Source organism: Gymnoscopelus microlampas (assembly GCF_963454915.1).
Source record: "Gymnoscopelus microlampas genome assembly, chromosome: 5".
NCBI classification, from domain to species: Eukaryota; Metazoa; Chordata; class Actinopteri; order Myctophiformes; family Myctophidae; genus Gymnoscopelus; species Gymnoscopelus microlampas.
The window spans coordinates 17332106-17348144 of NC_139942.1; the positions used below are offsets into that span (position 1 = coordinate 17332106).

General features: G+C 42.2%; 1 protein-coding gene across 2 annotated transcripts; it reads right to left on the reverse strand.

Annotated features, from left to right (window-relative positions):
• Positions 1-3233: 3233 nt before the first annotated feature.
• LOC311045820 (UAP56-interacting factor-like) lies at positions 3234-16037 on the reverse strand. Of its 2 annotated transcripts, XR_014600810.1 has the most exons (10): positions 15830-16037; positions 12525-12863; positions 10548-10702; positions 8784-8932; positions 7910-7982; positions 7400-7455; positions 6080-6175; positions 4916-5042; positions 3880-4167; positions 3234-3569 (listed from the first exon to the last, which is right to left on the reverse strand). XR_014600810.1 is itself a non-coding variant. In XM_084057878.1 (9 exons), exons 1-9 carry the CDS (start codon positions 15900-15902, stop codon positions 4066-4068), a joined length of 1170 nt encoding a protein of 389 aa, XP_083914004.1. In that variant the 5' UTR covers positions 15903-16037; the 3' UTR covers positions 3234-4065. The 2 variants fall into 2 exon arrangements, 1 of the variants encoding a protein (XP_083914004.1); XM_084057878.1 differs by having other exon boundaries at positions 3234-4167.
• Between the last annotated feature and the right edge of the window lie 2 nt (positions 16038-16039).

A 16039-nucleotide genomic window follows, 5' to 3' on the forward strand; every position in this document is an offset into this window, starting at 1 on the left:
ATGAGGAGGGAGGGAGGGGCGGGATGACTCACCGGTCACTGAGCTGGAGTTCTGGACTGGTTGATTTTTGCTGGGTCAGAGCCTGTGGACCAGACAAGACTGCCTCTTCTCCTACTTAAGACCGGGCCCGGTGGTACCGGACGTGGGGGGGGGGCGCAACCCGAACCCGAACCCCCCACGGCGCACGGAAAGGGGGAGAGGGGACGGGGACGACGGGGGGAATGAAAACGAGTAAGAATGTGTGTCAAAAAGAGAGCGAATAATATTTTTTTAAAGAGAAAAACTTCAGTGGGGCGAAGGGGAGTGTATTTTTAAGCCTTTGCATGTTTCACATGAAAAGGTTCAGGACGTTTTGGGAGAGAGAGTCTATTTTCAAAGCGCCGCCTGCCGTTACTTTGACATCGTGTCCGACCCTTCCCCCCTCCCCCCACGACCCCCACCCCCCACCCCACCACCACCATGCGTTCATTCTCGAGTTCTACTGTTGATGTTTATTTATTACAGGGCTGCTATTTTCATATTAAAAGAACAATGTCACGGAAACCCGTTTTTAAAAAAATCGACGAAAGCCTCTCCCTCCCTCCCTCCCTCCCTCCCTCCGTTTGATTTTCTTTCTTTTACAGTGTTGCAGATGATTGGTCGCATCTCCCCCCCCTCCTCCAAGGGATAATGAATCACATCAATTGTACAAAAATAAAATGTAGGCAATAATAATAAAGGAATTCTGACAAAAATGTTCAACACTAAGTGAAATTTAAACTCACTGGAATTGCTCATTCACACAGTCAAAAGTCGAGATCGAATGAATGTATGCCCGATATGAATATTAGCATTTACACATGTGTATGTAGGTGAACACCACCTTGTGACAACATGGAAATGTCCGCCTGCCTGCAAGCAGGCCCTTCAACCACTTTCAACCAGTCGCCGAGTATAACCGATCTCGCAAACACGCGACGCGATTGTGAGCTTGTGTGTCGGCCATTTTTCGCGGCACGACGACTCCATGAATTGGGCTCAAGTGGTCAATGAAGACGTCAGTTCTGATTACGTTTATCTCAGTGGTTCTCAAAGTGCGGTCCGGGGGACCCCAAATGGACCCCCGACAGGTTTGTAACTCTTGAGAGCGCACGAATGGAACCAAACGGAGCCGTATACGGGTCTGTTTGGTTCCATTTGTGCGCTCTCAAGAGTTTTGGGGGGTCCTTGACATTTTTTAAAGGTTTGAGAACCACTGTTATATATATATATAAAAAAAAGTTTTATTGCCATACTCCCCCCTCCCCCATTCTTTGTTTCAATGTATTCGGGTGGGTCCGGGGGAAAGAAAGCTGTGAAAGAAATCATTCAACCTTTAACCAAAGATGCAAAGCTGTGTAAATTATTTTTAAATGCACACTTCTTGTTTATTTTGTGTTTTTTCTTCCTCCTTCACATTTTTTTTTTTTTTTTTTTTTTTTTACTTTACTGTTTTCAGCATGTCTCTGCATGTTCTGTAACCTTCAAAACCACTTTCTTACCTCATTTTTATTCAGCACTCTTATTGTAACATAGTAGTCTGTGAACAATGTAAATGGGGGGGAGGGAGGGAGGGTTGACAGAGCAAAGTGCAGGAGGTGGCAGAGAGTAAAACTAAAACCTAGTGTTACCCAGACACTAGCTTCAGAAAAATGAAGTGAGCCATGTTTTCTTTTTTTTTTCTTTTTTGTTCATTCAAATGGTGTTTGAATTTCATATGCCAATAGTTTTGTTACATTGCAAATTTTAATGTATTTAAATAAACGCAATATTCAGATTCCAACAGTTTTGTTGCTTGTTTTTGCATGAATCTGAAACCCTGAGTGATGATGAGCTCACATGGGCAATACTGCAAGCAAATTTGCTGTTCAGTGGGAATGCATTTCAGTGTGAAAAACGGGCTCCATGTACTAATTTGAGTGCCAGGATTGATTCTGAAAAGTGCCAGAGTTCTTTTCACAGAAAACAAAAAGAGCTTAGGAAGCAAGATACAGCCTTTTTCAGTTCTAAGTTAAACAAGGAGTGGATGGAGCTGCACATCTTCAGATGATGATATCTTGGGTTCTGAACATGTTTTTCTTTTTTTTTTTTTTTTACTATTTTTTCAAAAACATGTCAAACACGTTAATGGCACCCAGCGCCATAGCGGTAAAAACACGTTAATGGCACTCAGTGAGTTAACCCATTAAGACCTGAGGCGATTCTTAAAAATGTTTTCTAAATCCTAACCGTTTTTTTTTCTTCAAGTTTTTGACTAGCCAAAGAAATCTAAAGTGACACGGATGCGTTCCAGGACTTAATGGGTTAATATTGCTCTTGGCCCTGAATTATACGGATGGGTTACAAATAACTATTTTTGACCAAATATCTATCGATACAGTAATGTTAATACCGTATGATATCTTTTTTTCCCCTCTTCAAAGTAAAGTAAATCATGAAAATAGCAGATCTGCAAGCTTCACAACGTGATGTGACGAGACCGGAAAACATTAGTTTTCACTTTTTTAATTTGAGGATTTAGAAAGTATTAAAACTACTTTTGCCATGTCAATATTCCAAATCCCAGACATTATCTAGTCTCATATTGATAAAGAGAGTATGCATGTGTGTCACTTTTCCACTGGGACACGCCCCCCTCATCTAGACTTGAGCAGCGTGGAGAAATCACTCAACGGTCCTACCTCCCTAACGTACCACCTGTTTCTAATTTGCACATAATGCAGGAGGCAGCAGGACATACTGTTATTGAAAACAAACTCTGACACTTAGAAAAGTAATCACCTGCACGGAATTTGACAGAAAGTAGCTCATAACATGTCTCTAAAACTTGGCATATAGAAAGAGGATAATTTAAGCTTTCCATACAGCTGCCATGTTGGTGAGTTTAACACAATCTTTTTCTGTTTGGATGTATGGGCTGTCAAGGCCAGAAAGTATTTTTATGCCACTCAGTAGGCGTTCCCGCATAACCTCCAGGTACGATGATGTCACGCGCCCAGCCCTACTGAAATGTGACTTTGCTTGACATTTTAAATGCGGTAATAATGGATTTGATTTATAATGCACAAAAATCTCAAAGGTGATAGTTTGGTTCATTTCACCACTAGATGGTGTCATTTGTTTACAAATGGAAACTTTAGAGGCACCCAGAGGATGTTCATCCTGCAACGCAAGCTTATAAATCTACAGTATAACTTACAAAAACCAACATCGAATTGTGTTCTATTTCTTTATTTGAACAAACAATACAAAACAATTTACAAAAATGTGGAAGGGGCGGGGTAGATAGGTTCCACTACAACAGCTCAATGGCGTTAAAAAAAACGTCATCACCTAAGCAGTTATCATTGTATCAACAGTCCAAAGTCCCGGGCAAAAAAACAACAAACATTTTTCACCCCAATATAGTTATCTCCATGACACAAGACAAACAGCTGAGAACGTGATATCAATATTGGTACTGTAAACCCAAAGGAAAGAATTAATCACCCTCCGTTAATAAACCTTCACACAGGCTCTTCTCGTCGTTGGGCACGTGTGCACAATAGGCTCTATGCACAGCAGCCGTATTGTAACACATTCACAGGTGTTACCAATGATACTAATGAAGGCTCTGTTCCATTCTGGTCAAACAGAGTCGGGGTGCTGATGTTGGCTCACTGGAAACACTCCCAAATGGCCCTTTACGTCACGGGTCCATTTGGTTCCATTTGTACACTCTCAGAGTTATGGGGGTCGTGGAAATTGAAAAATCTGATAACCACTGTGCTACACTAAATGGAACAGAGCCTTCATTAGTAGCATTGGTAACACCTGTGAAGGAAGTGATAACATGGCTGCTGTGCATAGAGCCTATTGTACCGGTCTTCCTCCCCGAGTAAATCCCAGCCTGTCCATATCCACAGGTTAACCAGAGAGACCAGTCTTAGTTATTCCATCCGTCGAAAAGCTGGGGTACACGTCGGTGGTATAGGCCTGTGAGTGGGAGGAAAAAGGGTTCCCAGGTATAGCGTCCGTTTCCCCCCCCCGTCCCCGTCCTGTTGCTAGCTAGCCCACGGTGACAAATCGACTGCCTTTGCTGCTGTGCGCTGTGGCCACGCGTCGATCTTTCAGAATGCGGAAACGCTCGTTCAGGGTCATGGCCGTTTGCTGCGAGGAGAGAGGAGGAGAAAACGTTCAGAAGAGAGGCCTGTCAGCAAAATCCTATGCACACTTTAAATTAGCTTGCAGACTTTTTTTTTTCTTTCTATTACCATAAAAATAAACAGTTAGAAGCGAGTCAACGTCCTCCTTTGAGAACGAAATCGATCCTCTTAACCCATTAAGACCGGGGACGCGTCTGTGTCATTTTTAGATTTCTTTGGCTATTCAAAAATAGCAGATCTACAATGAGTTTGTAGATCAGCTATTTTTGAAAAAACGTGATTTTTTTTTGCAAATCTTTGAATATACATTTTTTTTTAAGTAAACATTTGTAACTCAAATCTTTGCTTCTAGGGGTCCCTGGAACGAAACATTTTGAGATGGGGGGGGGGGTCCCCCCCATCTCAAACTGTTTTGATATGATACTAATGACTAAACAAGATCCAATAACTGTTTTATTGGATCTTGTTTAGTCGATGAATGCACTTATTGTAAGTCGCTTTGGATAAAAGCGTCTGCTAAATGACTGTAATGTAATGTACGTGGCCAAATACTTATTTAAAACCTTTAAATAATCATATGAGCTTGTAGATCTGCAATTTTTTTGAATAGCCCAAAGAAATCTAAAAATGACAACACAGATGCGTTCCCGGTCTTGAAGCGTTAAGAGGATTAGGGAGGCGAGCGCTTGAATTCTGATCCTCATATCTAGGCATGCACGCTAAATCCAGCGGGCTTATCGCGCGGCTCTCACCGGTTTGCCCACGCTGTTGATGTCAAACTGGAGGGGCACTCCTTTGGGGATCTTCTTCTCCACCACCTCTGTCTTGACGGGGGCGGGGGCGGCGGCAGGGGGGTGCAGGAACCACGAGGTGGGAGGCCTTGAGAAAACAGCAAGCATTATCTTTAAGTTGTTAAGACCTGGAGCCGATTCTACAAAATATCTTCTAAATCCCAAAAACGTATGTTTCTATATCAGTGGTGCTCAAATCTTTTTCACGTCGAGGACCCCCAAAATTATATGTATTTGGTCATGGACCCCCAATCTCAAAATATTTTGTTCCAGGGGGGTCCCAGAAGCAAAGATTTGAGTTAAAAATGTCCGCTTCAAAAATATATATATATTCAACGATTTTTCAAAAATAGCCAAAGCGTAAAATAATGCTTTTTAGCTCAAATCTAAAAATGACACAGATGCGTTCCAGGTCTTAATGGGTGAAGTTGTTGCAGGGCTGAGCAATCAACCGAAAACCTAGTAAAAAACTATATTTAAAACCAATAACTGACTTATAGAGCATATTATGTACGTTTTTTTGGCAAATTAACTCATTGAGTGCCATTAACGTGTTTCACGTGTTTTTACCGCTATGGCTCAACGTGCCAATGACGTGTTTTTGAAAAAATAGTAAAAAACATGTCCAGAACCCAAGATATCATCATCTGAAGATTTGCAGCTCCATCCACTCCTTGTTTAACTTAGAAATGAAAAAGGCTGTATCTCGCTTCCTAAGCACTTTTTGTTTTCTGTGAAAAAAACTCTGGCACTGGGACAACATAATATAGAAATATTTTTTGTTTATTCGTTTCTGTTCTTTTACATACTCATAGGTTAAGGTAGTACAATTGAGTGCCAGAATTGCCAAACGTTTAAAAAAAAGAAAATAAATTCTGGCACTCAATGAGTTAAATGTTTAGTCCAATCTGTATGATACAGTATGTTAATGCAATATAACTTATACAATTGGGGGGGTTGTATTTGGTCTCCCTGCTCTGCTATTGAGATATTTACAGTAGATCACCTATTGTCACTATTTTTGATTTTTTTTGATAGATTATGAATCAATTGCTTTATTAAATGATCAAATATTTTATAATCGATTAAAATCGACAAACTGTTGCACACCTAATGTGAACTTACTCGGGCTGTGTTCTGGCTGTGGGGTTGTCAATTGAAACGGTCAGGATTCCACTGCTGTCTGTTGATGTGCGTGTTGTTGATGGACGTGTCTGCCACCTGGTGGTGAGAAGTGTAAGGTGTTTTAGAGGCAGACCTATTACACCACAGCTGCACAGACGGTGTCTACCCCTCCAAAATCCCTCTCCATCAACATTGCAGTCACACAGCTCACATCACATCGTTGTTGTCGGGCAGAAAACCTCCTATCCCCATGTTTTAGCTTGGGGATAAAAAAATAAAAACTTTTCAATTATTTTCAATTCAATCTACTTCTTTTTGCCATTTTTGAATTTGAATCCTCAAAAATAACAGTTTGGGACATATGAGGGTTTCCACCCGACAGAGACGATATTTAGAGATAGTGTAAGTGATGTTTTATTGTTTTATTAAGGTTAAAGTTCTAGTAAATCATTGTTCAGTAACAGTGTTGTCTTTCCAGCGCTTTGATAAACAGAAAATACATTTCCAGGTGGGTATACCAATCTCAGCCAATGAAGAGAGGGTACCCATTTATCAGCTTCAATCTTATAGTGTGCCAGTTTCAATTTTGTCAGCTCATTTCTTTGCATCATCACTTCCAATTTCACTTGTTTATCCTGTATGAGTCGTCTCTACTGATTGGATGAAATTGCTATCCCGACCGGAAAATGCATCTTCTGTTTATTAACACATTCACTGCCATTGACGGACATCTCCGTCATTTAAAATCCACCCGTTCACCGCCATCTCCGTCATTGAAAAAAAAAAAAAACGTCCACAACCCAAGATAACGTGATCCGAAGATTTACTGCTCCATTCACTTCCTGGTTAACTTAATACTTTAAAATCCTGTATCTCGGCTCCTGTGTTTTACTATGTATTTTTGGCCAAACATGCCATTTTCAACTGGGTACAACAAGAGAACGGGAGGTCACAATGACATTTTTTTTTTCTAACACGAAAGCACAGTGATTTCCTCCGTGATTAGCAACCATCAGGGGATCGATCATACTGGAGATAAATATTCTGTGGTTCTTGAAAAATTAAGTCAGAATGCTTCAAAATGCTGGCAGAAGCTACCTGCCAGCATATAGAAAGCCCCTGGGCAGTGAATGTGTCAAAGAGCTGGAGAGACAGGGAGACTCCTGTTACTGAACACTAGTCTATATAGCAATGGGGGGGGGGGGGGGACGACAGCTAATCATCCTGTGGGGTCCATACAGTTGTCAAGTTTATTTGACAGCTAAAAAACAAAAACAAACAACAACAAAGAAAAGGCTCTCCATATCCTGGAATACTCACGGACGAGTTCTGACTGGAGCAGCTTGTGGACTTGGCTTCTGCACCTGGGTGTGTACCTGCAGCGTGATGGGAAATCCAACAGGGGGAAGAACAACCCATTCAATCCGGGAGGAACGCATGTGTGCCATTTTAGATTTGAGCCATAACCATTGTTTTATACTTCCGACTATTCAAAAATAGCAGATCTACTGCTACTTTTTTTTTAACCTTGATTTTTTTTGTTGTAAATCATTGAATACATATATTATTTTTGAAACAACAATTTGAACTCAAATCTTTGCTCCTGGAGGTCCCTGGAACAAAAATGTTCGCTTTTAAAAAATGTGCACACATTTTCACGATTTTTCAAAAATAGCAGCTCTACAAGCTCTAGGTAACACCTGTGAAGGAAGTAAGGAAGGGGGCCCTTTCAATATGGCTGCTGTGCATAGAGCCTATTGGTATGAGGCCCCCAAGCACCAGGGCGTCTCACAGCCAGGCGGCATCTGGTGAACTGAAGGCATTCAATACCTTGAGTCCCCTGTGGAAGAGAAAGGTGGCCTGACGGGCTTCCCTCTGGGCCTGATGGACAGGTGGCAGGGGCCTGTAAAATCAGGACATGCAAGGCGTTATAGGACCAATAACCTGCGGTGGGAAAAGTACTCAAATTCTAAACTTAAGTAAAAGTACCAATACTGCAATATAGAGTACAAGTAAACAAGCAAAAGTACAAAAGTATTGGCGTCAAAATGTTCATAAAGTACCAAAAGCAAAAGTACTAAAATATTTGAAAATAGCAGATCTACAAGCTCACAACGCATAAAATAGGGCTAAAGTGGTTAATGTATGTTTATTAATAGGATAATGTATATCTGAAAAGTAACTAGTAACTAAAGTTTTCAAATAATTGTAGTGGAGTAAAAGTACAATATTTGCCTCTGAGATGTAGTGGAGTAGAGGTACAAGTATTGGAAATTGAAAATACTCGTATTTCCAAAGTACAAAGACCTCAACATTGTACTTAAGTACAGTACTTAAGTAAATGTACTTAGCTACTTTCCACCACTGCCAAATAACCCGAGTTTGTCTATCAAAATGCGGCGTGTGCGCAAGTGCCATGAGTTGTTTATTTTTATGTGTACAGAATTATGACCAAGAGAGCTCTCCCAATTAAAACGTTACAAGCCGTCCGAAAGGCTAAGCAACGTCAACGCTCATGTTCCTGTTATGTTCCTCACGACGACGATCGTACAAGCTCGTTCTGAGCTTGTAGATTGGCAGTTTTTTTGGCCAAAATATTTTGTGTATAGGGAAAAAAGGAGCAGGTCTGGTATAGGACCCCTAGTAAACTACGTGGGTTTAAGTGGTTCAATATGCAGTTACAAGGTATTATCGCGCGTCTTACCGTCTCCTCAGTTGAAACGGCCTCCTGACTGATGTCGCACTCTGACTCCTCTGAAGGTCCGTCTGTCTGTAGGGCCTCCGCTGTACTTCTGGTTTTCTGTACGGGGCGCTGTTGCGTTGAACGAAGGGCCTCGCCTTCGGCCCCGGTTTCTGCAGAGAGGACGTTTTAATTGACAACATCACTAGGGGTTGAATTCACAGACGCTTCATGTGCGACTCTACCTGCACAGTGGCCTTGGAACCATTAAAATCCTAACGGGTCCAAGCCCTAGTTGTGATGTAATGGTTAATTGCGTAGTTAGGATATTGTTGTAGAAGTGCACAGAGTCATTTTGAAGGAAAGACTTACTTGCCTGTAGATCATTAAGAGTTTTAATATAATTGATGTGGGTTTATGTATTTATTGTATGTTTATTTATGCATGTTTCACGATCTAGAAAACACCCCTCGACATGGTGCAGTCCAAGAAGCTCATTAGCTCAGTTGAGCATAAATGTCTTCACAGGTGCATTCTACTGTTTGATGTTGCATAACGGACAGAGCACACATGATGTCTTCAAGACAGATGGTTTACCTCAAACAACTAATTTCTTGGTACTTATGTCAGTAAGTATGTATGTATGTATGTATGTATGTATGTATTTATGTATGTATGTATGTATGTATGTATGCCATATCCTGAAGAATCTTCAAACTGGAGACTCATGGGCAGACTCATTGGGAAGACTTTTTTTTATATTTCATTTTTACTCACATCTATTTATTAAAAACATGAAGACAGGTGCACATCTAGTCTGGGGGGGGGTGTCCATCCGGCCTGCATGAAGTGGCAATTTGCCCAGTCCTAAAAATAAGTTTGACAGCCCTTCCCTGGAGCTGTGGTTCCAAAAGTAGGGTCCGGGGGCCCCCCAGCTACATTTGTTAAGCACCATCACAATCATTTTAACCACTTTATCCATATTTTATACGTTGGCTATTCAAAAATGGCAGTCGATATACAAGCTCACAGCGTGTCACTTTATCATTTAAAGGAAAAAGGACACGACCGGACACTATTTGGACCCATGAGGGGAAAATAGCCGACCTACAAGCTCACAACGTTAAAGCTCAAGTCATGAGCTTGTCGGCTTTTTTTTGTGCATTAGACTTCCCAAATCTTAACAAACCCTCACAGACATTTAATTATCCCTAACAATCGATGACAGATAATCTGTCGTCACATCTGTCAAAAGTACAAATATATATGTGTATGCTTTTTTTGCCAATAAAAACAATCTTATCAATCAATTGGACGGAATATATAAATGTGAATATTAATTGATGAGAAAGTCAATATTGTGAAAGTGCATTGAAGATTAGATTAAATGTATTTCATGTCCCTGTGGGTTTTCATTTGTTTTTAAAAAGTAACCTAAAAAGTGTCAACTTTATTAAAACATTTTCTAATATGTTGACCTTTTAATATATTTTTCCAATATTTTTGTCATTTTTTCTATTCACAATTAGACTACTAGCTTTTGTGTGGATGTATGCAAATAGATTGAGCCTGTCAGAAATAGCTAAATTAAATGTGTCTTGCTCATTGTTTTTTTTTTTTTTTTTTTACATATTGTACTGGTAGATCTCGGCTTACACATTGGAATAGTGCTCATGGCCTTGAAAAGGTTGGGTACCACTGCTTTTAGAGCATATAGGTTCTGATTTGACCAGAGTGGAACAGAGCCTTCATTAGTATCATTGGTAACACCTGTGAAGGAAGTATTACCTGATATACAGCTACTTTGTTGAGTGGGCTGATGACTTTCTGAAGCGCGGCGGTTCTCCTGGCCGCCAGGCCTGTGATGACCCCCTGCCCACGTCTTCTACCCACTGGAGGAGGACCTCTTCTGGCTCGTAGACCTAACCTCGTTACCACTCCACCTGGAAAACATGAGTTTTAAGAGCCCATCATTGATTGCAGAGTACTTACACATCTAACTTGGCGAATAAAAAAAAGGTACGGTATTACATTTATGTACATTTTAAAATAAGATAAAAACAAAATAGAATCCCCCCCTCCCCCCCCCAGGACCCCTAAATTGATATACATTTTGCCGCAGATCGACAGACTTGATAATCAGCAGTGCCCGGTTAAAGGGGAAATCCGCCGCGACTTTATCATGATATGCCCAAATATGGAAATGTCATAGTACTGACAAAATTCTGATCATAGATTTAGCTCAAATAGACATTCAGGTTGAGTAACGTCATTAGCTATTCCATAATGATGTCATCACGCAATGATATCACAACATCATTATTACATCAGATGTAATTGTCCTTTTAAATGTTGTTATTGTATTTTCTAACACAACACCATTCAGCAACTTCTGGCAATAAATTGCCCTGCCTTCTAGCAACCTTTCTTTAAATTACTTTTACTGGTTCACACAGTGGTGCTGGTGTGTGTAATGTTTCACTGGACGATACATCTGAATGGACATCATAATGACTCCCCAGCTTTTGTGGCGGTCGGACACAAGGTGTACTTATTTGAAGGAAACTATCACAAGAACAGTGGTCAGATGAAAGTCCGCATCTTTAACACAGTGTCTCTGCGCTGGAGGAAGTTGCCCCCATTGACAAATGGAAGAGGAAAAGGTCCCCCTGATGTTCCCTCCAGGCGACATGGCCACACAGCTGCACTTATAGAAGATTGCGTCTACATCTGGGGAGGGTATCCTTACTGCAACCTGCTCTATGGATTTGATGTCGACTCCCACAGATGGTTCAAGCCCGAGATTTCTGGAACCGTTCCAGAGGCGAGGTTCAACCACACAACCTGTGTCTTGGAGAAGGTCATGTATATCTATGGAGGATCCCTCACTAATGATATGTACAAGTTGAACACCACCACAATGGTCTGGGCTTTAATTAACACCAGAGGAACTCCACCACCTGTTTTACATCGTCACTCTGCCACCATCATCGGGACAAAGATGTTTGTATTTGAGTCCAGCAAGTGGCTGTCTAAGATGTTTGACACAGAGACCAACAACTGGCTGAACACACCTCCTGCACAGCCTCTCCCAGAAGGACGCCGGGATCATTCAGCCTTTGCCTACAATGGAGAGCTGTACATGTATGGTGGCTACAACGGGGGATACTTAAATTATATGTGGAAATTCAACCCACTGACCTTCACCTGGAATTATGTTGAAGTGAGGGGAAACGGCCCTTCTCAGATGTATTGTATGTGCTGTTGCATGGTGGGAGATCGTATCATATTCTTTGGAGATGGTCTGTTCATCTTAGATTTAAGTCCAACACTGAAGACATTATGCAAGCTAGTAGTTATTCAGTACGGTGAGGAGCGGTCAGAACTCCCTCACGACATCAGGTGGGAACTGGCAGCCATGACTAAAAACCACTAGAAAGGTTCACATGCTCAGTGGAGCGCACATCTCTGCCAGTACGGAGAGTACTTCCGGGGCAGCGCCATGTGAGCACGCGTTTTGGTTGAGCTCCGTGCCGTTATTGTGCAAATCTGTTTGTTTTATGCCAGGGACCCCCAGAAGCAAAGATTTGAGTAAAAAATGTTCACTTTAAATATATATATATATATATATATATATTCAAAGATGCACACAAATTCAAGATTTTTCAAAAATAGCAGAGCTACAAGCTCATAGCGTGGCACTCTGTGCCTTTTCCCAGGTACTATATAGCCAGTCATAACCAATTATAATATGAAGTAAAATACCTCTTTGGGCTGGTCCCCCAGTTCTTGGTATGAACCCCTTTCCCTGGGCTGGTCCTCCAGTCCTTGGCGCGAACCCCTTTCCCTGGGCTGGTCCCCCAGGCCTTGGCGTGAACCCCTTTCCCTGGGCTGGTCCCCCAGGCCTTGGCGTGAACCCCTTTCCCTGGGCTGGTCCCCCAGGCCTTGGCGTGAACCCCTTTCCCTGGGCTGGTCCTCCAGTCCTTGGCGTGAACCCCTTTCCCTGGGCAAAACGTCCCTTCTTCATAACCGGCCGTCGGTTCCCGCCGGCGGGCTGTCTACCCTTTGACTGTTGCTCTCTTCTGTTCAAACGAATGATGTCATCTGATGAGGTAAAAAAACAAACAAGGGTGATAGAAATGCTTCAGCAAGTTCTAGTATTTACTATGGCTAGTAAGGGAAAAAGAATAGATCACCCAAACATTGACAATTCAGTCATTATAATACGGATCTATCCATCTTCATGCCAGTGGAACATGGATAAAGTTAGTTAGTTTGACCATTGTAGCTTAAAGGGACGTGGAAAACTGACGCGATGGTGCCGAGGGAACAACCTGGCTATCAATGTCGACAACACAAAAGAGCCGATCATACACGACACAGGGAAGCCACGCGGACAGCACGACCCATGAGTCTGCATAGAAGGTGCCGCAGTAGAGAGGAGAACAACGACCCCACTTTCTCAGGTGACTGCAGGCATGGACCACAAAGTTCTGCGGGCCTTCTACAGAGGCACCACTGAGAGCGTCGTGACTGGCTGCATCACTGCTTGCTTGGTACAGGAACTGTACCGACCTCAATCATAGAGGCAATACCATGGGTCATGCGGACAGTGGAATGCATCAACGGATGCAACTTTCTCTCCATCCATGACCTATCTATATACGATGAAAGCTGTGTCAGCAAAGCTCACAGAATCATTAAAGATCGCACCCACCCCAACCATGAACCGTTTCAGATTTGCTCACATGGGAAATGGCTCCACCACGCCCCCACTAGTACAGTCACAAAGCAACAAGGCAGTGGTAGTCGTACACTCCAGAAAAGCTTCTTCCTCAGGACAGTCAAGACACCTTAACGACCAAACCAGATAAGTTTAAGAAATGCTAATGCCTCCCCGCCAGCAGCACCCACCAGCCTGAGAGAGCCCCCCTGCGCGCAGACTGAGTGTAGAAAGAGTAGAATCACTGTCTCTTTTTGCAGCTACTACGTAGTGACTGCTTCTGGGTTTATATGTTTTATCGTTATTCTTCTTACAAATACAGACATAATCCCTGTTGTTTATCACCGTTTTCTACGCTGCTGCAACCGTACTTCTTATTTCTTCTAAATGTAATTACAATGTGTGGGAATCTTACACATCATAATTTAACTAACTCCTTTTGTGTAAACTTGCGATTTGATAATAAAGTTAGACTAAAGATGAATTCCAAAAATAACTCTTATATTATTTACAACCAGTGCAGATAATCTCAATCGCTTGGATTATGACTTGTGTTGATGATTCACTGTGTGTGCTGTTTCCAACTGTGAAGGACAGGACTGTCTCCAATAGGCTCTATGCACAGCAGCCGTATTGTAAAACATTCACAGGTGTTACCAATGATACTAATGAAGGCTCTGTTCCATTCTGGTCAAACAGAGTCAGGGTGCTGATATTGTGCATGTTGGCTCACTGGAAACACTCCCAAATCACCGGCTTCGAATGCTATCAAGGCATTGAATGGGAGATTATCACGTTTTATCAGACCATTAAATGGGGCGAGTAGGTGATGAGTAGGCGATACACGGACCTACCCGCGATTTGTCAGACCATTCATTGGGCGTAATCAGGAGCTACTGACCTACTTTGGAGGCGGAGCAGTCCCCACAACAATATTTACGATTCTGTGCCTATCGGTACATAACTCCAACGGCGCTGAGTAGGCTCAGGCGAGCGTCGCACCGCTCAGGACGGCAACTCGGTCGCTTTAGCTCCCTCGGTGGTCCTTCGCGGGGCTCCAGCTCGCCTGAGACTGCGCGCCTCCGTCATGGTCCGAAACCAAAACAACCAAAACCAAAACCGAAACTGAACTATTTAAGTCATCTCCGTTGGTAGGTCAGTATGTCTTGATAACACCCAATGAATGGTCTGATAAATCGCGGGTAGGTAAGTAGGTCGCCTACTTCGCCCATTCAATGGTCTGATAAAACGTGATAATCTCCCATTCAATGCATTGATAGCATCCGAATCAGGTGGCCCAAATGGCCCTTTACGGGTGTGTAACTCTCAGAGTTATGGGGGTCGTGGAAAAATCTGAGAACCACTGAATGGAACAGAGCCTTCATTAGTAGCATTGGTAACACCTGTGAAGGAAGTGATAATATGGCTGCTGTGCATAGAGCCTATTGTGTTGAATCAGAATCCGTTTATCTAACAGCCTCCCTGCAGTGTTAAAATGTAGTGTTTTGTGGACGAAGAAACTGGTCTTTCCACTGACATGAGGGTGAGTAACGGTAACTAGGTCACTCATTCACCTGTGGTGATGACAGATCTACAAGCTCACACATGAGCAATTTTTGGCAAAGACATTTGGTGTAGAGGGAATTCGGTCAAAGAACCGTTGCAACTTGTCTAAATACTTCCAAAATGTTAATGAAGTCCACGATCATAACACCATAGGCAGCTCCACTAATCACGTTCAACCCAGATTTGGCTCAACAAAGGGAATGAACTCGTTCTCATGCTATTCATCAAAAATGTGGAACGCCCTACCAAAAGGAGTAAAGGAGTGTAAAACCCTACTCACTTTCAAAACTGCCCTAAAGATACACCTTCAGGAGGCTGCAATTCGAAAATGGGCCCTGTCTAAAGTCTTAACCTCCCCCCTATTTATTTTTCTTCTCTTGTACATTATTTTTTCTTCATACCAGTAACCTGTAAGCTGATTGTATGACATTCTGTATAGTAGTGTGTATATCTCTGTCTGTCTCTTATATGTCATCATGATTTGTGTGCATGGGGATCTCATCTTAAACAAGCTCAGTGCTTAATGAGTCTCCCAGTTTAGTAGACCTTGTATTGTTAATTTGTACTTCCATACTGATGTTCTCATGTCTTACTAAATAAAGTACATCAATTAATCAAAACTCTGGTCAGTTTTGACTAAGAACTGAGGGTTTAAGTGGTTAACGATAGTAGTTAGTAGTAGTACCACTAGTACAGTATGTAGGTTAGTAGTAGTACTACTAGTACAGTATGTAGGTTAGTAGTAGCAGGTTGCTGGTTCGTCTCTAGGCCTAGTTCTTACCTAATGACATATCGACCTTATCCGGAACGACTGGCGTCCTCCTCTGGCCGGCCGGGAACCCCTTTTTACTCATACCCGCAAATAAAACATTAACTAATAACACAGAAATATGGAGATAAGAGTGATATACGCTCCTATACACACTGCACTAGCAGCACACACACACAGCTTCTTTGCTGTTAGTGTTAGCAATAGCAACCAAGGAGCCCC

Excerpts from the sequence above, each read along its gene's own strand:
- LOC311045820 (XM_084057878.1), bottom strand. The coding sequence starts at position 15,902 with ATGAGTAAAAAGGGGTTCCCGGCCGGCCAGAGGAGGACGCCAGTCGTT. Across the intron at positions 6,176-7,399 it reads GCTCCAGTCAGAACTCGTCC|GTGGCAGACACGTCCATCAA; the intron begins GTGAGTATTCCA and ends TCTCACCACCAG. Across the intron at positions 5,043-6,079 it reads ACAGCCAGAACACAGCCCGA|GCCTCCCACCTCGTGGTTCC; the intron begins GTAAGTTCACAT and ends TGTTTTCTCAAG.